At 60.0% G+C, this 19,967-nt stretch overlaps 1 protein-coding gene across 3 annotated transcripts in view; it reads right to left on the reverse strand.

The window, feature by feature from the left end:
• RAB11FIP5 (RAB11 family interacting protein 5) overlaps positions 1–19,967 on the reverse strand; it is a 35,679-nt gene that overhangs the window by 8,125 nt on the left and 7,587 nt on the right. For all 3 annotated transcript variants that reach the window (XM_055120375.1, XM_055120374.1, XM_055120376.1), the window contains exons 2-3: positions 6,725–7,161; positions 5,891–6,590 (exon numbers count right to left, since the gene is read on the reverse strand). In XM_055120375.1, the coding sequence (XP_054976350.1) occupies positions 5,891–6,590; positions 6,725–7,161 (1,137 nt within the window). The remainder of the gene's footprint in view (positions 1–5,890; positions 6,591–6,724; positions 7,162–19,967) is intronic.

The raw sequence follows: 19,967 nt of genomic DNA on the forward strand, positions 1-19,967 counted from the left end.
GGGGCTCAGCTGCACACAGCCCTAACAAGCCCCTGTAACTAAGTCCACTTGTGTCACTGGAGTTGTGATTTCTGAAGTAGATGGGATTCCACTGACCCCCTGCAGAAAGGGGTGGCCATGCGTAGGCTGCTGTCAGGCAGGACAAGAGGAGCCCAGCTAGGAGGAGCCCCGTGTTTCTTACAGGAGTACCATAGCTGAGCAAGCACGACAGCGCGGGGTCAGGTGTCCTCACGGCCAGCAAGCATGGGCCAGCCTGCAAAGCAGCCTGCTGGGGAGAGAGCCCTGCCACTATCTGGAGATGTCACCAGGGCTCCTGCAGTCCCAAGAAACCCACTCCATAAAATAAGCCAGTGCTCCCCAAGGTGCTGGACAACTTAATTTTGGGGGGGTGGAGAGAACCTCCAAAGTGGTACTCATGAGACCCAGGAAGGAGGGTCCCAAAGGGGATCTGCCACCCTGCCAGCAATTCAATGCAAGGGCCTGAGGATGCGGTGCTGCTCAGGTCCTGGGCGCTTAGGGATGACCTGGGTCACCGCATTGCTGCTCGGGGCCTCCAGGCCTGCACCTGAGAATGCTCAAGGGACCAAGTGGTGCCAGGGACAAAACCTGGGTCATAAGCAAGGCAAGTGCCCTAGCCACAGTCCTATCTCCTGGGCTCAGATACAAAACAAATCTGGTCTTTTGGGTCTATTCTAAGAGGTGCACGCCCTTACTTGAGCAGTCTATTAAGGGTATAGCTGACTTCCAGATCCCAGTAGGGAGAGCCAGGAACAGGGGCTCCCCATTTTCCCCAAGACACAGATAAAGGCCAGATAAAAAGGGGGTGGGTGGAACATCCAGGTTTCAGCAGCCTGAATGCGATTCTTTCAGCCAGGCCCTCGGGCCAGACGCAGGCCTCAGCAGCCTGCCTGGTCTCCGCATCTGGCCTCCCAGCCCGCCTCTGACTCCCAGGATTCTTGTCCCCGTGGGAACCCCTCTTCATCTGCTGCAGCACCTCTTCCCAGAAGGAAACTGAGGCGCAGCGCCCCAGGTGGAGGTGGCGGCTTTCCCTGCTGTCTGCATGGGCCCAGGGGTCCGGGAGAGGTGTCGGTGGGAAATGGCCCCAAGTCTTGAGTTTCTGGGATTTCCCGGGGAATCCTCAACACATTAGCCCGCACACAGAGCCGTGCAGAGGCTGGGTGGGCCCATCTGCAGACCCAGGGTGGCGGGCCACACACAGGAAGGTGTCAGTTTCACCCAGAGCAAAGAGGACCCCTTTGCAGGCAGGGCACCCCCACAGGCCCAGACCTCAGGAGGCGAGGGGTGGTGTCCTCCTAAGAGGCCAAACCTCCAGACACACTCCAGCCCTCTCTGCCCACCAAGAATCCCACCCGGCATGGATTCAGTCTCCTGCCCGCCTGGGCTCTGCGGCAGCCTGGCGCCAACTCTCCTGCCTGACCACCGTCGGCAGAATCTGAACGAGGGCATCTCAGGCTCAGAGTCCCAACGTGCCTGGTCCTTTCCTCCCTTCAGTCCACGCTAGTAACAGAGACAAGACACAGGCAGGCCCGCTTGAGGAGCTGGGAGAGCAACGCGCCCGCTACACAGGGCAAGACCGTGCCCTCAGCTCACACCCCTGGACGCCCACCCCAGCACCTCTACAGACGCTACACACCAGGTGAATAAGACAGCCCATAGGGACACGGTCACCTCTCTCTCTCCCCGGTGCCCCTTTTGGGAAGCGGCCACAGGGACCTAGAGAAAAGGGGCGGGGTCAAGGTGAACCAGCCCCAAGCTTCGCGCCACACGCCCGCCTGCCTGCCTGCCTGCTGGTGGCCCCACTCACCCCTGCAGTCGTGCCCTTGTCTGGGTGGATTCCGACTGCGGGGCGTGAGCGAGCAGGTAGGGAGCGGCAGGCGAGGCTGGCAACCCTGCTCTGGCACTGGCTCCCCCGGGGCGCACACAAAGCCGTTGGTAAGGAACCAGCAAAGAGCTCGCCCTGGGGGACAGCTCCCCAGAGCGGGCAGCACCTCCGAGAGCATCCCAGCCACCCCTCCGGCCAGACAGGGCACCGAAAGCACCCCGGCCATCCCCCCGACCAGGTGGGACACCTGGAGCATCTTGGTCATCCCTTCAGCCAGCCGACCTGACCCCCTCCATCCCTGCCCTGTGCCAGGTGTGCCTTCGGGATGGTCTTTCTTCTGGGCCAGGGAGGGGGTACTCAAGGGTGGAACTGGTCCTGTGCATGTGGAAGCCGGGGGGGTTCACTCCCTGACACCATATAGTCCCCTAAGCACCACCCAGAGAAGTTCCCAGGAACAGGATGGAATGGACCGAGCACCAACGGTATGCCCCCTCCCCCTGGAAAAAAAAAAAGGCCAAAAAAACGAAGACTTCCACTTTAAATGCCCCTCCCCACTATTCCACCTGACACAGGCCAGTGACACAGCCCTCGGTGTGACTATCTCTGCAGACCCTTCAAGCCAACCTGGCATCACGCTACCTGCCAACCAAGGAGGGGCCTCGAGCTCCGGCCGAGCCTCCCAAGGCTTCTTCGAGGGGCCCAACTGAGAAGCACAACCAGGAGCTCAAAGGTGTTTCTCTGCCCTTCCCACCTGGGGGCGTGAAACCCTGGGCGGAACCACCTCTTGGTGCCTTGGGCTGCTCCTCTCAGACTGCCCCCCTCTCCCCCACTGCAGAAAACTCACCCCGACACCGGGGTCCCCGCTGTATAATTGGGGCCAGGCCTCCCTGTTGGTCCTCCTCGAGCTGGGATGAGCTGTGTCCCCACTGTGGTCCCACACGTGGGCCCGCACAGCCTCCTCTCAGACCTCCCCATCCCCCCACCGGGTGGGCTGGCTTTGAGGCAGGCCCGTGCCAGGCCAGCAGCCGCTGTTCCCCTCCTCCTTGGGATTGTCTCCTGGCATTCAGCTGAGAGATGCATGGGAACACGCCTGCCCCTGGGTGCAGGGAGATGACCCACGGAGGCCTGTGGGCCGTCAAGGGGAGATAATGTGCTGACGGCCCCTCCCCGAGGCTGGCACATCCGGTGCGTCTGGCAATGGCCACTCCTGGTCCCCAGCTCCAGTCATGAGTAACAACACTGACCCTACGCAGCAAGCAGCTGGGACCGCGCATACATTTAAGCAGCTGCAGCTCCCAGCTCCCAGGGGCTGTGCAAACCCCCACCCCACTGCACCCACACCCACCCACCTCCCCCCCCCCACACCCCAGGTGAGTGCTGGGGAGATGCAGCAACTGCAAAAAGGCCACTGTAATATATTTCCCTCTTCAAGTGGGCCACATTGACCCTAATAAAAAAGGCCTGATCCCACACTGACAACCCCCACCCCGACCTTTGCACAAAGTTCTATGGCCAGTGTGTGTGTGTGTGTGTGTGTGTGTGTGTGTGTGTGTGTGTGTCTGTGGTGGTGGTTGAGGAGAGAGCAGGGAATACACAGGTCACCTTCAATGACCCTCAGGAAGCTCGTACTCTTTTTTTCTTTCTTTTTGGGTCACGCGGGGCGATGCACAGGGGTTACTCCTGGCTCTGCACTCAGGAATCACCCCTGGCGGTGCTCAGAGGACCATATGGGATGCTGGGAATCGAACTCGGGTCGGCTGCATGCAAGGCAAACACCCTCCCCGCTGTGCTATCGCTCCAGCCCCAGGAAGCTCATACTCTTAATGGGTGGGAAAGGGCCAGCCAGGGGTCTAGGCAGTCCTTAGACCCTCAGATATGCACGGAGTGGTGGGAGCTGCAGGTTGGTGTCAAGGGCCCTGGGGTATGGTCCACGGCCCAGACCTGTCTCCAACCCCAGCACCTCTCCCACCATGGACACACCGGGGCAAGGTTGTAACCCGGGAGCAGGAGGAGCCACCCGGTGCTCGCACCTGCCCTTCATTGTCGTCATCCATTCCCCCACCCCAATGCCACCCCCCCCCCCGCCCCCTCGGCTTCTCCATGAACACTCCTGGCTCCTCAGGGGTTTCTGGCTGGGCACCTGAATGTGAGCTGCCCAGGGCCTCTCGGGGGCATCAGTGCCATGTGTGAGCACTAGAGGGCGCCGCTGCCCTTCCTGGGGAGGACCACGCCGGCGGCTGCGAGGGATCTGCACCCCAAGGCAGAGGTACCCCAAACCTCCAGGCCTGTGGACAGTCTCCCACGGGCCCCAGCTGGGCATCCAGGCACTACATTCAATCCCTCCCTCCAGTGGTGGGCGCCGACCCTATAGCCTCTGGCCATGAGTCAGGCCACCCCTTCCCAGAAGCCCTCAGGAAGCCCTCTGGGAAAGTGGCCACCAGGCCCGTGCCCACCCCGATTCTGCCTCGGGGAGGCGTGTCTTTGGTACGCTCAGACAGAATCCAAGTAGGAGGACGGAACCTCGGCACCCTTCTCTCCACTAGTGACCACAGTCCCCGGCTCTGGAGGGCCACTGGGAGACATGGAGCAGGAGCAGCCAAGTAGGACACGCCCAGCATCCCCGAGCGTCCCGGGTCGCCGAGTGGAAGGGAAAAGCTGGGGCCAACGCCGGCCTGTGACTTACGGGGCGACATGCCCCAGCACCTGTCCTGCCTGGAGAAGGCTCAGAGCTGCAGCTACCAGGGACAGCCCCCACCAACACCCTGTCTGTCCCTCGCCCTGGGCGCCTCGCCTCACCCACCACCTAACACTGTGTTGTCACCGGGTCCCCGGTGTGGGTCTGAGAAAAGCCCCTGGGCTGCTTGAGCTCTGTGGAGGGGCCGGGCCCTGAGCACACCCAGCAGGGGAGGGTGCTGGCGGGACCAGGACCCCGCGTGTCACAGGGAGAAAGAGGGCCCAGGACTCGAGGGTGCTGCTCCCCTCTGTGGGCAAACAGGCCCGGGCGTCACCGCTCTTAACTGTCACTGCTGGGCCTAGCCCTCCCCTGCTGCCTCCCCCGAGTCACACTGGCTAGCTGGTCCCAGGCTCTTTTTTTTTTTTTGCTTTTGCTTCTTGGGTCACACACCTGGCGATGCACAGGGGTTACTCCTGGCTTTGCACTCAGTAATTACTCCATGCTCAGGGGACCATATGGGATGCTGGGAATTGAACCCGGGTCGGCCATGTGCAAGGCAAACGCCCTACCCGCTGTGCTATCACTCCAGCCCCTGGTCCCAGGCTTTTGAGGAGGGGACCCATGTCTCTGTCCGGACTGGTCAGAAGCCCTGTGACAGCCCCCCATGAGCTCAGTTAGGGGGACAAAGTCTCAGGGAGGACCTGCTGCATGTGTTTCACTCGTGGGGGACAGAATTGATGGGGGGTGGGGGTAGGGGGCTCAGCACATCCCCCGGGAGCGTGGCCTCTGCCGCACCTGCCATTCCTCACCATCCGCAGATGCACAAGAGGGCAGCGGCCACGGTCTCCGGGGCCAGCGCAGGTGACAGGTCTCAGAGCAGCAGGGGTGAGGTGCGGGATGCAGGGTGTGTGTGTAGGGGCGTGTCGATCCCTCTGCTCCCATCTCAGAGGGAGGGGGGGACACCAGGGCAGCTGCGGGGACTGGCCAAGCTCCGGGCAAGGTGGGGAAGGTCTGCGGGGACAGTCCCCGGCACCACCCCCCTCTGCTCGAAAGGTGGCAATCAGGGAGGTGGGCCTGGGGCTGGACCCTCAGACCACCGTGGGGGGTAAGGAAGGGGGTGGGTGTGGCCGATTCCCAGGGGCCCCTCGGAGCACTGCGCTCTTGCACTCACCTGGGTCTGCACATCCACAAGTCGGGTCGGAGATCCCCACCCCTCCCTGCTCCACCGTGCACAGCCAGCCAGCGCCCCCCACCCCCACCCCTGCAGCCTAGCCCCTAGAGGGGTCACCTGTGTGCCCTCCTCCCAGCCCCGGGTCTGGCCGCCAACACCCCAGCCTCTGCCCCGGCATGACGCCGGGCCGCCGAGGACCTACCTGGGTTTGTGTGTCGTTTCCTTCGCTTCTCTCAAGCCAAACCAGCTAGTCTTGGCCTTCTCCTCCCCGCCGGACGTGTGGTGGGGCGAGCCCCCGGGCGCAGAGCCCCCTCGCTCCCCCAGGGAGCTGCGGCGCGCCGACTCGCTCCGCCCCAGCCCCGGGTGGTGCGGGTGGAAGAGGCCCATGCGGGGCTTCCGCTCCTCCTTCCGGGCGGCCTCCTTCTCGGCCTCCTTCTCGGCCACCATGGGGGTGGCCACCTGCACCGGCTTCCCCTCGGGGACCCGCACCCCGGCCTCCTCTCCCGGCGCTCTGGCCTGGACACTCGGGTCCTCGGAGCCCAGGGCCACCTCCGAGCTGCTGCCGCTGCGGCCCCCTCGGGCCCGGGGCTCGTCCGCCTGCGGAGGCCCCTCGTCCGAGGGCCGCGCCTGGACGCCGCCGCCGCCGCCGCCGCTGCCGTACAGGGCGCCGGAGGGTGGGAAGGGGCCCGAGATGGAGCTGCGGTGGTGCCGCGGGGGTCCCTGGGGCTCCTCATTGTAAATGTGGCTCCCGTTGACGCACAGCGAGGAGGAGCGCGAGGCCGCGTCCAGGTGGCCCTGAAGCTCCAGGAGGGCCCGGATGGGGGCCCCTCGGGCCTGGCTGGCCTCGTCGCTGTAGGTCCTTTTGTGGGTGAGCAGCTTGGGGGACTGCATGGAGTCCCGGCCTGCGGGAGGAGAGGCACAGCGGGGGTGAGCGGGGCCGCGCAGGAGGGGCGCCCCAGGCCCGCCCCGCCCCCCTCCACCGCTCCCTCTGCTCACCGCCCCCCCCCAGCCTTCCGTCCCCCCACCCTCGGCTCACCGCCCTCGCTGGACAGCCAGCTGCTGCGGCTGGGCGAGCGGGTGAGGAGCTCTGCGCCCGGGCCCTGGAAGGCCAGGCTCCCGCTGGCCGATGACAGGGTGCTGTCGGAGCCCAGCGAGGTGTTGGACTGCGTCAGGGAGGACTTGCGCAGCTTGTTACGCAGGAAGAAGCCCTTGGCCTTGCCCATCTTGCCCAGGCTGCCCAGCTCGGGGTCCTCCAGGGCGCTGCTGGGCAGGATGGCCGAGGCGGACTCCAGCTCAAACTTCTTGCGGCCCTTCATCTTGTCCTTGATCTTGCTGAAGGGCGACCGCGGCTTGTCCTTCATGGACAGGTCGAACATGCTGGCGCTCAGGTTGTTGCGGGTGAACTGGATGGTGACCTGGATCTCTCCCCGCTCCTTCTCCTTCTTGCCCGCCTTGGAGTGCAGCTTGTACCACCTGCACGGGAGGGGGTTGGGGAGTCGGGAGGAGGCAGGAGAGCCGTGGGCACAGGGCGCCTCCACCTGTCCTGCCGCCGCCTGCTCTGGGGAGCCCCTGCATGGCCACCTCCTCCCTGCCATGGGTTTCAGCTCGCCCCGACTCCCTCGGACACCCAGGCAGAGCCCAGAAACAGCCACGGCTCTCCCAGGGCGGCACAGTCAGCCGCGTTCCAGGCGGGCGGGAGGGAAAGCACCGCTGTCCACCCTGCAAGAGGCCTTCTGTGACGGATTCCCCCTTCACCGGACTCTAGGGGGCCCAGAGGGTAAGTGCTGAGGGCGGGGGCGGGGGGGGAACTCTGACATCCCCCGGTACAGACGACAACAGACCTCCCAGAATTTCTGCCTGTTTGCGTCATCTCTGACTTGCCCCAGAGCCATAGCTCTGCGCTGAGCCACCTCCAGCCCAGGAAAGAACAGCTCACCCCGAGGCCTGGGGCCAGGAGCCCACACAGCCCGCACCAACCCTGAGTCACTGCCAGGCCTGCCAGGAATGAAGGCGAACAGGATGCAGTGGACAGGGACGTGCCGCCACGTATGTGGAGCAGGGGTGGGGGGAGGGGGGCTGCGTGTGTTCCTGTGGGGGTGTCTCCACTCACGCCCCTTCACACCTCACCCCAGGCCTGAGGGCCAGGAGCAACCAAGACCAAGACCAAGGCAGACTCTGCCAGGCTTTTAGCACCCCATGCTCTCCCGGCTTCAGGCTCCCAGACACCCCCGACTCACAGGACCACTGCCCGGGTGGAGGAAGCCCACCCTACAGAGGAGAGATGTGCCTGGGTGGGGGGGGGGAGGCATTTCTCCTGCCACCCGGACTCCAGGGGCAAGGCCTGAGCACCTGCCTGGGTAGCCTGACACTCCCCCCCACCCCGCCAAGCACACTCCTCCTTCCCCATCTCCTGGGGACAGGTTTCTTCGGAACAAGAGTGCAGATTCTGCTGGGAAACAGAGCCAGAAGGTTCTGGGCTTCGGGGTAATGGGCTCAGACAGTAAGGTCAGGTGCAGGGCTGGGAACACCAGCCCCATTTCACACCTACCCTCCTCACCCCTCCACTGCCGTTCTCACACCCACATGCTGCACGCAGCCCTCCCCAAGAGCCGAGACGGAGCCTTCAAAGGGCTCCGAGAGCACCTGGGGGATGAAGAGCTTATCAGACATGGGGGTAGGATCAGGATGGTCCACAGCTCCGAGCAGGAGTCAAAGAGGAGCAGGCGCTAGAGAGAGACAGCACAGGTCACCCACATGAGATCCCGGGCACCGCCAGGAGTGACCTCTGAGCACTGAGCTAGGAGCTGTGCATGTTTGCTGCTGGGAATGGCCAAAAACAAATAAAAAGGAGGAAGAGATAGAAAAGAAAGAAGAGAAGTCTGAGGAGGAAGAGAAGGAGGAGTAGGGAGAGGAGGCTGACTCCATGTGAGAGGAGGTCAGAAACCATCTTTCTTGTCCATAAAATAATCAGCAGTTGGGCCTGAGCGATAGCACGTGACCAACCCGGATTCGATCCTTGGCACCCATGAGGACTCCCCAAGCAACTCCAGGAGTGATCAATGAACGCAGAGCCAGAAGCAAGCCTGAGTTTTTCCAAGTGTTACCCAAACGGACTGGAGCGATAGCACAGTGGGTAGGGTGTTTGCCTTGCATGCGGGCATGCGGCCGACCCGGGTTCAATTCCTCTGTCCCTCTCAGAGAGCCTGGCAAGCTTCCGAAAGTATCCCACCCGCATGGCAGAGCTTGGCAAGATACCCATGGCGTATTCGATATGCCAAAAACAGTAACAATAAGTCTCACAATGGAAACGTTACTGGTGCCCGCTCAAGCAAATCGATGAACAACAGGAGGAGAGTGCTACAGTGCTACCCAAATGCAAATATACATAAATACATAACCAGCAGGAAAATCAAGAGCTCACTGGGGACCTGCGGGCTGCGAGACCCTTCTGCGTGACACTGCATGGACAGGCACCCTCACCAGTCATTGGTCACAATGCCAGGATAGGAACCCTAACGGAAACACATTGATAATAATGTACTGAAACTGGCTCATCAGTTCTGATGAGCATTCCCCACTCAAGAACAGGAGAAACTGGGGTGGGCAGAATTAGGCGGGATTTCTCTGGACTCCATCCCAGAAACCTCTCACTGCTCTACAAAACCTTATTGGTCTCTTTTAATAGACCATGCACAGAGGCACAAGACGGATAGAATGAGGAACAGAAACAGTGCAAGAACATTTCCCTGAGTGCAAGCACAGCAACATAACGTGTGAAGAGAGCTGGGCTTCGCTGGGAGATTTCAGAAGCTCAGGTTCAAAGAGGAGAGACAGGATCAGACACTCAGGAATCAGAGAGCCCAGGAGTCCCTGTGAACAAAGCTGTGCGCTGACATGGCCTCAAGCCTTCAGAACTCTGCGGGATACGTCTGCAGCCTGGAACTGTCCAGTCAAGACCAAGGAAGGAGGGAGCCTGGTGGGCGGGGGGGGGGGGGGGGGGGAGTTTGGCTCCAGAAGGGCCCGGGTCCCTGTGTGCACGGCACACACACACAAGTACATGCACTCATGCAACTGAGGGCTGCAGAGTCCCTCCCACTGGAGACCCCGCCCCTAAGCCCAGCTCCCTGAGCTTTCTGTGGATGTGAAGAGGCTGATGGAATCAGGGGAGCTCTGTATGCGAAGTCCCTCCACATCCAATGGTCCCAGATCAAATCCGTTCAAAGACTTTGCCAGGGTGGTGGCTTTTGTTTTGTTATTATTTTTATTTTATTTATTTTTTTGTCTTTTGGGAGTCACACCCGGCAAGGCTCAGGGGTTCCTCCTGGCTCTGCACTCAGGAATGACTTCTGGCGGTGCTCGGGAGACCATATGGGATGCCGGGGATTGAACCCAGGTTGGCCGGGTACAAGGCAAACACCCTGCCTCCCTGCTGTACTATTGCCCCTGTTTTTATTTTTTGGTTTATGGCTGGAGGTGTGGGGCACACCCAGAAGTGCTCAGGGCTTACTCCTGTCTCAGACCTCAGGGATCACTCTTGGCAGTGCTCAGGGGACCCTACAGGGTGCCGGGATTGAACCTGGGTCAGACACATGCGATGCAAGCACCCAGCCCACTGTTCCTCTCCCCCCAGCCCAATGGTGGCTATTTTTAACGCTGAAACTCCCTTCCGAAGGTCTCCCCAGGCAACAGCCAGCTGCCTCCCCTTGGAAGAGACCCTCGTGTGCCCATCGTGGGCCATGGACCTGGCCTGAGCAGAGTGAGCCTGGAGACTGAGATTCCCTCCTATCTCAGAGGGCAGCCCCCCCTCCCCCACACACACACCAGAAAGGCTGGGTGGGGAAGGATGGAGGCACACACAAGAGTGTGAGGGGTTGGGGACTGGAGCGATAGCACAGTGGGGAGGGCGTTTGCCTTGCATGCGGCCGACCCAGGTTCGATTTTCAGCATCCCATATGGTCCCCTGAGCACCGCCAGAGGTAATTCCTGAGTGCAGAGCCAGGAGTAACCCCTGTGCATTGCCGGGTGTGACCCAAAAAGCCAAAAACAAAAAAACAAAAACAAAACAAAAAAACCAAGAGTGTGAGGGGCGGGCTCAGGGGGTGGGTGCACATCTCTGCTCGCCCACAATGAGTTGGAACAGAAAGTAGGAGATGGTGGGGGCGGGGTGCGGATTGGGGGAGGGTGCAGGCAGAAGAGAACTGAGAAAGACCACACGGATGTATCTGGGGGGCAAGAGGGAAGGCCCGGGAGAGAGAGAGAGGACGGCACAGCTGGTACCAACCTTGAACTGTCAAGGCCCAGCCCTGGATGCTCCCGACTAACCTGGACCAGACCCTGTTCGGGGACCCTGGGAAACGGAGCGAGCATAAAGCATCTGGGCTGCAGCTCCTGGCCCGCCACGCCCCGGGCCCAGAGCACCCGCTAGCTCACGTATCCCCAGCTGGGGCCTGAAGGTCAGGGTCTCGACCTGGCTGGCACGAGGAGACGAGCTCGGGGTGAGGCTGCAGGGAAGCGTCACTGGCTCCACTGTCTATTTTTGTCCTGATTGAATTTTTTATAAAGAGCTATCATATTAAGGTCATAATAGGAAAATGAGACATTTAAAAAAAAAAGAAAAATCGTTAAAAAAAAAAAAAAACCACTCATTCCTATCCTAGCTTGTGCCACAGAAAGGTCTGTCCCCCTCTCCCTGCAGCCCGTCAGGTGACGGGGAGGGCGTGCTGGCCTGGGCGGAGGCTCGGGTTCTCTGCCCAAATAATCCTTCTCCCCAGGTGTGGCTGCACCCGATCCAAGACCACCTGGCAGGGTACCTGCCGGGTCTCCCCAGGGTGCAGAGCTCCGCGGGAGAGAAGGAAAGCAGGGCAGTAAAGCCACGCATCATTCTGAGCCCTTGGCCCCCCGCCCGCCTGCCGCCCAGCCCCTCTTGTCACCCCCAGCCCAGGACTCGCCCTGGACTCAGGAGCGAGGCCCTGCCTCGGGTGCCCTTAGTTCCCTCCGCTGACTGGCGTGTGACCTCCCCTTACCAGGTGACTTCTGGGAGCCTGTGTCCTCGGCCACCCTCAAGAGGGGCTGCTGAAAGGATGTCAGCTCTGAAGCCCGATCAGGATGGGGCAAGGCCGCCTGTTCGCGCCCGTCATTCTCCCCCACAGAAGGAAGTTCCAGGGGCTGGACATGTTCCCAGCCCCCTGACTCACGGTGCCACGCCCGGTCCCAGGGAGGCACACTCAGAGTGCCTTTACCCCCCTAACAACTCTCTGCCTTCCAGGGCTGGAGAGATAGTACGGCGGCTAGGGTGCTTGCCTTGTATGCGGCCAACCCGGGTTCAAATCCTGGCATCCCAAATGGTATCCTGAGCACCACCAGGAGTAATTCCTGAGTGCAGAGCTAGGTGTCACCCCCGAGCATTGCTCTGGGTGGCCCCAAAACAAAAACAAACCAAATAACCTCTCTAACCTCTCTCTCTCTCTCTCCCTCTCCCTCTCTGCCCTCTGTTCCCGAGGACTGACCACAGGGAGATAAGGACAGGAGAGGAGGGGCAGGGCCTTCTGCCCGCTGCCTCCGACCCCCCAGCCAGATGCACACGCTCTCTCTCACTGATCTGGTTCCAGCTACAAAAAGCCCAAGTTGGGGCCTGCCCCGTCGCTCCCACCCGTGGCTGAGACTTGGCCACAGTCAACCAGGATTTGAGTCAGGCTGAGACTCACAGCAGAAGCCCTGGTTGTTCTCTCCGGCGGCCCCGCCTGAGAACTGAGGCCAGCAGAGGCGCAGGCACGGCCCCACAGACTCCCAGAGGCGCACAGAGATGGGGCTGAAGACCAGACGCCCCTTCTGCACCCACCTATGGATGGGGGGCCTGGGGGTTCTGTCCTCTCCCTGGGTATGAATAGCTCTGCAGGGGAGCAGAGACGTCTCCCCCCAAAGAGCCACCAGGGGCCAGAAGCACTGGGAGAGAGAGAGCAGGGGAATGCTCCCCCCACCCCCCAACCTCCTTGGCCCTGACTACCACCGGCAGCTGCCTGTGGACTTAGGACTCAGCGCTCAGAACTCCTCCCCTGCCAGACCCTTCCCCACACAAGGGAGGGGCAAGGACAAAGGTGGGGTGGGAGGGGCAAGGGCCCCTGGACCTGGCTAAGAGCTGCCATACCGGGAAGCTGGAAACCCTGCATGAGGGCCAGCTCAGCTCCCCTCAGTGACTGGCGGGCCGACCACAATCGCAGGCCCAGGTACATCTGACCGGCTCCTGTCTGCCCAGAGCTCAGTTATGCCACCACGGACATGCCCCTTTCTTTTTTTCTTTTTTTTTCTTTTTTTGCTTTTTGGGTCACACCTGGTGATGCACAGGGGTTACTCCTGGCTCTGCACTCAGGAATGACCCCTTGCGGTGCTCTGGGGACCATATGGGATGCTGGGAATCGAACCCGGGTCCGCCGCGTGCAAAGCAAACGCCCTACCCACTGTGCTATTGCTCCAGCCCCCATGCCCCTTTGTAAGCTCCCTTTCAGAACTCCCTAACTCCGGGGCATCACTACCCGTTCCCCGCCCCCTCCACCATCTGACACGGACACAGACACACACAGATACAGACACACACACACACACACACACACACACACACACACACACAGACTCTGACAGCACCATCTGAAAATTGTATCCAGGAGTCAACCTGCGCTGGCCACTCTCACCCTCAACCATAGTCCACTCCCTGGGCACCGACTCCTGACCGGCCTCGCTGCAAACGGGAGGCATCTCTGTGTCCTGGCTGCTCCGACTCCCTTTACCCTTCTCACCTCCCTCCCGGTGCCCCAAAACTCCACAGATCTGTTCCCGCCAGGAGGCCACCGCACTTGCCCCTCTCTCTCTCTCTCTCTCTGCCCCAGACTACCCCCCTCTGCAGGCCATGGCCCACTGCCTGCTCAGCTCAGCCTCCTCGGTCTCCCCTCTCCAACCTCACATGACTCTCCCTGTTTTACTTCCTCAGCGTCTGGGCCCAGGCAGGCACCCCGCGGAGGGGTTACCTCCCGGCCCTGGGGTCAGGCTGCCTGCTGTGGGCCCCTCCACACACCAGCTGTGGGGCACTGGGCGGGTCACCGAAACAGCCCACACTTCTGCTATAGTGTGGAGCCCCCCACAGACCCAGCATCTGACTGTCTGGAGTAGGCAGAACAGGTGCCCCACAGAGGAAGCGCCACACAAGTGTCAGCTCTTCTGCTCTGCAGACATAGACTCGGGGGCACAGGGAAGTGCCACTGGATGAAGTCACACAATTATTTTTAGTGAGGACGAGAACCAGAATGGGGCTCCCAGCTTGACTTCGATACGTGCACTAGCCAGCATCCCTCTGCACGTACCACAGGCAGATGTGTACACAGGAGCGTGTGCACACACACACACACACACCCCCACACACACCCACACCACACAAGCATGCTCGCACAGTCCAGAAACCTGCCTCCCTCCACAATGTACACACGTGCATGCACACAGCCCAGAGCCCTGCCTCACCCTGCAATACACACACATGCACGCACACACACACACACACACACACACACACAGAGCCCCAAAACCTTGCCTCCCTCCACAATGCACACATGCGCACATACACAGACCCGAGAAACCTTGCCTCCCTCCACAATGCACACATGTGCGCACACACACAGCCCAGAACCCCGCCTCCCCCTGTTCTACACACACGTACACACACACACAGCCCCCAAACCTTGCCCCCCTCTGCAGTGCACACACCCATGTATACACACAAACACACAGCCCCGAAACCTTGCCTCCCTCTGCAGTGCACACACCCATGCGCGCGCACACACACACAGAGACCCTGAAACCTTGCCTCCCTCTGCAGTGCACACACCCATGCATACACACACACACACACACACACACACACACACACACAGAGCCCAGAAACAATGCTTCCCTCTGCAATACACAAACGTATGCTCACTTGAACGCACGCACACAGCCCACAAAGTCACACCCTTCCATCTCTAGAGCAGGGAATGTTTGGAGATGCACCTCTATTTCCCCTATCCTCTACTGAAATTTAGCAGTTTTCTTCCAATTTTGAGGTTTTGCCATGGTAACAGCACCCTAAGAGGGCCTAACCATGCCACGGAGAGAAAGCAGAGCAGTTCAATCCCGTTGTTGGGGTGCTGCAGTTACCCCCAAACACTGCTCACACTCATCACTGCTGAACTTTCAAGTCATCAAGTCCAACTCTGGGCCACGCCCAGCCCACCCGCCCCCACCCCAGGTTAATTCTCTTCAAGTCCCAGGACCAATTCTCACCCGCCAGGCATCACCCCACCGGGTGTGCGGTTCCCCTACCCCCCTGCTGGATTCAAAAGCACCCTTGGAGCAGGTGGAGTGGCGGCAGGGTCTGGGGCAGGGGCCTTCCTGACCGAGCCAGCTCTCCCGGGGGAAGACAGCAGGGCGAGCCAGGACGAGCAGCCATTAGCGGGGCCTGCTGTGTCAGGGGTTTGGGCTATTTTGAAGTAATGACTCAGCCGCGCGCCAGGAAAGGCTAAGACACCAAGAGGAAGGGGTCAGTTATACTGGAACCCTCACACGAGCCCCAACAACCAGGGGTGGTCTGGAAGCCCCACTGGGATCCTGACTCGACAGACCACACAGGAAGACTTAGTTCTGCTAAGAGAACATTTGAAGATGGGCTGAACATGGGATTTCTTTTCTTTTTTTTCCCCATTTGTGGCAGGAGGGGTGGGGGGGAGCTAGCCCCGACTCTGGATGACGGAGGTGCTACAGGGGGTTATTGGGGGAACCAAAAACTGTATGGGGGAACCACGCAGTACCAGGGACTGAACGCCCTGCATGCAAAGCATGCACTCAGCCCCTTGACCTCTCTCTCTGGCACGATAGGATGATTCTTAAGAAATGGCTGTTTTTTTGTGAGTGATGTCATCATGTTTGTTTGTGTGCTTCTGAAAAGTCTGCAGAGCTGTTGGTGGCCACTGGAAATGTGGACTGAAGGATTGCAGAGGCCACCGACCCATTTATGGTCCCGCTGGGGAATTAGCAGCCTGTGATGGTCAGAGAGTGGCCTTGGCAGGGTACGTGGCTTCCCCCAGGTCCTGTGGCTGAGCCTGCCTCCCTGTGGCCACAGTCCTGGCCCCAGGTGTGGACCTCGGAAACGTCTCAGATGCCGGGCCAAATAGCCAGGGAGAGGAGAGGAGGCCTCGGCCAGGCTTCTGCTCAAAACCTTCCCCAGGTACCTGTCAAGAGCGAGAAATGGAGGCTGAGGACAGAGTACAGGAGCTGAGACACTTGCCTTGTATGCAGCTGACCCAGGTTTTATCTCCGGCACCACATGTGGTCCCCCAAGCACCACCAGCAGTGATCCCTGAGCACAGAACCCAGGGTAAGCCCTGAGCACTTCTGAGGATACCACACTCCCTCCTCCACCTCCGCCAAGGGGGAAAAAAACACACACACACAACAAACCAAACAAAATGAGAAAGGGAGGGGCCAGAGCGATAGCACAGCGGGTAGAGCATTTGCCTTGCACGTGGCCCACCGGGGTTCGATCCCCGGCATCCCATATGGTCCCCCATGCACCGCCTGGAGTAATTCCTGAATGCAAAGCCAGGAGTAACCCCTGAGCATCGCTGGGTGTGACCCAAAAAGCAAAAAAAAAAAAAAAAAATGAGAAAGGGAACAACCTGGCCAGGCTTATACCTCAGTGGGGAAACAAGGCAGCCAGGTAAGTAAGGGGGAAAGGGGCCCATCATTGCAGAAATACACATGGAAATATACATAAGTGAGCGCATAGGGAGGCTGGGAGATCTAGGAGGGAGGGCCAATAACTGGTATTGCTCCTGGGCCTTGCACAACAGGTAGGAAGGAGGCCAGGAAGGAGCAAGGGCAGAAGTGGAGAGGGGCGGGAGACTTTCAGGTAAAAGGGAGGAAACACACAGACACCCAGGGCGGCGCAGCTAAGACGGGCAGGTGCTGACCGCCAATGTGGCACTCGAGAACTGCTAACTCCACTGGGCCGGGGGTGTGGCCGGGCTGCAGAGCCCCCGGGAATCAATCTCCAGCACCTCGAGAAAAAACTAAGCACCTTCTCCTGGGCCCTAAAAAGCACACCAGTGTGCTGGAGAGAGATCAGGGGACAGCAGGGGCAGCAGACAGCCAGCGGGAGGAGGAGGCCGGCAAGGACAGTCCGGACGGGTCCCGGCCCGAGCAACTCCTGTGCCTTAGCTGTGGTTCTTGGCGTAAATGAACTGGGATTTCGGTGCAGAGCAATGCAGCTGCAGCTGGGATGAGAGTCCAGAGCAGAGGGGAAAAAAAGAACTGAATAATACATTAAATCAATTGCCTTAAAACTAGGACAGGAGCGATGGGGGAAGGTGGGAGGAGCCAGGAACCCTTCTGTGTCCCCAGCGGTGCTCAGTGGAGCCTTTTCACCATGTCTCCTCACAGCCCTGGCAGCAGGGACTGTCATTCACCTTTAGTGTCTCACCACACAGGGACCCCACCACCCACCCCCCAGAGACGGCAGCACCTACTATGTGCCAGGTAGCTGCAAGGCAACTGACAGCTATTTACTATTTACTCCCATATAAGCTGGAAAACAATTTGGGAGGCAGGAAAGATAACACAGGGTTAAGGCACTGGCCTTGCACACTGTCGGTGTTGGTTCCATCCCTGGCACCTCATATGCCCCCCCCATCCCCCTGCCCCAAGCACTGCCAGGAGAGGCCCTGAGCATCACCAGGTGTGGCCCCACCCCCTTATCCTGGATCGGCCTCAGGAGGTGCTTAAATAAACAGGCAGCTTCACCTCCGACAAAAAGAGGCGATCAGATAGGCCAGTTAGGGGCAGGGAGAAGTGCCGGCTGAAAGGATGACTCAGAGAAGCCTCGTCCCCAGAGTAGGGGCCACCCGGACCCTTCCCTCACCCCCAAGCCCCCACCAGAGTAGTCCTCCTGCGCTATGAGACAGAAGGGCTCTGGGCCACAGGCAGGCCCCCATGGCCCCCAGCACCCTCGGTCTGACTCCCCCTCTGGCCTGGGATGGACGGTCACGGAGCCAGGGCCGGACGGGGAGATGCTTCTCTGCAGCCTCAGACTCCCGGGAGGGCACAAGATACCTCAAGCCAGCCCTCTTCTCCCCACCGCTGCGGCTGCCAGGCCAACACGCCACAGCAGGAAGTGGGTACGGGGAGGGGGTCAGGGGAGCACGTAGGAGCAAGGAAAGCACTGGAGTTGGCGTCAGAACAGCGCACTCCCCTGCCCTTCTGGGGACCCCCCCCCCCATCTCCCACATCTGTGAAAATGGGGGCCACGCTGTCTGCCTCAGGGAAGAGTGAAATGAGCTGAGGCTGGGGAAAGTAGGCCAAGCAACACCTAAAGGTTTGGGCTTGCGGTGTCCCCCAGGCCTCCGACAGACTGCCAGCACCCCAGGAGGGAGGTGGCCTGGCGCGGACAGGACTGACCTCCTGAGGACGCAGAGAGGCACCCAGTGACCTCTCCTGGGGCGGGGGCAGGGGTGGTCTCTAGCAGATAAGCAAGAAGAAACTTCATCCCCTCCCTAGCGCGCTCCTAACCTCACCCTGCGCCCCCACGCAAGTCTCAGCTGTGTCTGTCCCCCCCCCAAGGTGGGGTCTCAGCTCAGACCCGGCCCCCAGAGGTAGAGACAAAGCACCAGCATCCTTCATGGGAAGGACAGAGAGGCCAGAGACACAGCCCCGCCTGGGGACCTGTGAGGAGAGATGCATTTTGCAGACGGGGGACCAGGGGCCACTCGGCCACACGTCGGCCCTGAGGTGCCTGGACTGACTCTGGAGGCCTACTGCAGGCAGGGGGCCTCTGAGAGAGGGGGGGGGGCGGCTCAAGGTCATGGCAAGGGCACTTTCCTTCAGTATCCGCTGGCCCTTTGGAATCTGAACCAGAATTTGAATGGAAACATAAGTACTTGGACTCAAAAGCAAATAAGACATGGTCAGATAGAGGGACTGCACTCATTTGTGGAATGTAGGGTAGCATTACATGAGGCTGACACCCAAGGACCGGTAGATACTAGGGCCAGGGGGATTGCCCCATAGCTGGAAGCCTGCTTCATGAGCGGAGGGGAGAAGGCAGATAGAATTGAGAAGGGATCACTAAGAAAATGATGGCTGGAGGAACCAGTTGGGATGGGAGATGCATGCTGAAAGTAGATAATGGACCAAACATGATGACCTCTCAGTGTCTGTGTTGCAAGCTATAATACCCAAAAGTAGAGAGTATGGGGAATATTGTCTGCCACGGAGGCAGGGGGAGGGTGGGAAAGGGGGGGTATACCCGGTATATTGGTGGTGGGGAATGTGCAATGGTGGAGGGATGGGTGTTTGATCATTGTGTGATTGTAACCCAAACATGAAAGCTTGTAACTATCTCACAGTGATTCAATAAAATTTTAAAAATAAAAAAAAAAAAGACATGGTCAGGGTGGTTTACTAAGAGGTCTAGAAAACAGTGCGGCTCCCCTCTGCTTGCTCCTGCCCCAGCCCCCCACCCACGCCCACTGCCCCAGCTAACAATCATGCCTCAGCTCTCCTTCTAGGCTGTCCTCCCCCAGGAAGCCTACCCTGATTTTCCAACCCTGGGTAGTTCACCCTTCCTTTGCCCCGTCCTCTCAGGTCCATGAACTTCTATGGAGGACTCTTTCCTCCGCAAGTCTTCAAGTCTTTGCTGCCAGTTGTTGTTTTGTGTTGTTTTTTGGTGGGGAGGGGGCATCCAGTGTTGCTCAGGGGGTAGGGGTCAATCTTGGCTCTGCACTCAGAAATCATCCCTAGCAGTGCTCGGAGGGGATCATGTGGGGATACCAGGGGCTGGAGGGGTGCGCAGGGGATTGAACCCAGGTTGGTCACGTGCAAGGCAAGTGTCCTACCTGCTGTACTACCTCTCCAGCTCCACCCATCACGTGCAAGTCTTGTCTCAAGGCACCTGCACCCTCCTAAAGGTTTTCTGTTACTAGTCTCCGCTAAGGCCCCTACTCAGTCATGTTGGATGCCCAGATTTGAGCCTCCTGACTGTGGAGCAAAAGCGAGAAGGAAAAGGCCCACGCCCCTCAGGATGAAGAACTGAAAGGCACGTGTTCTGCCCCCAGCAAGACAAGCATGTGAGCCACCGGGAAACGCCAGCAAGTCTTGTGGCAACTGGGGCTCCCAGACCCTGCCCAAAGCCCAGAGGAGCAATGCCCCAAGGCACAAGGACCCTGGTGCCCCCCACCTCCTTTCCCCAACTCTTCCATCCCCCC

Source organism: Sorex araneus, chromosome X, assembly GCF_027595985.1.
Source record: "Sorex araneus isolate mSorAra2 chromosome X, mSorAra2.pri, whole genome shotgun sequence".
NCBI classification, from domain to species: domain Eukaryota; kingdom Metazoa; phylum Chordata; class Mammalia; order Eulipotyphla; family Soricidae; genus Sorex; species Sorex araneus.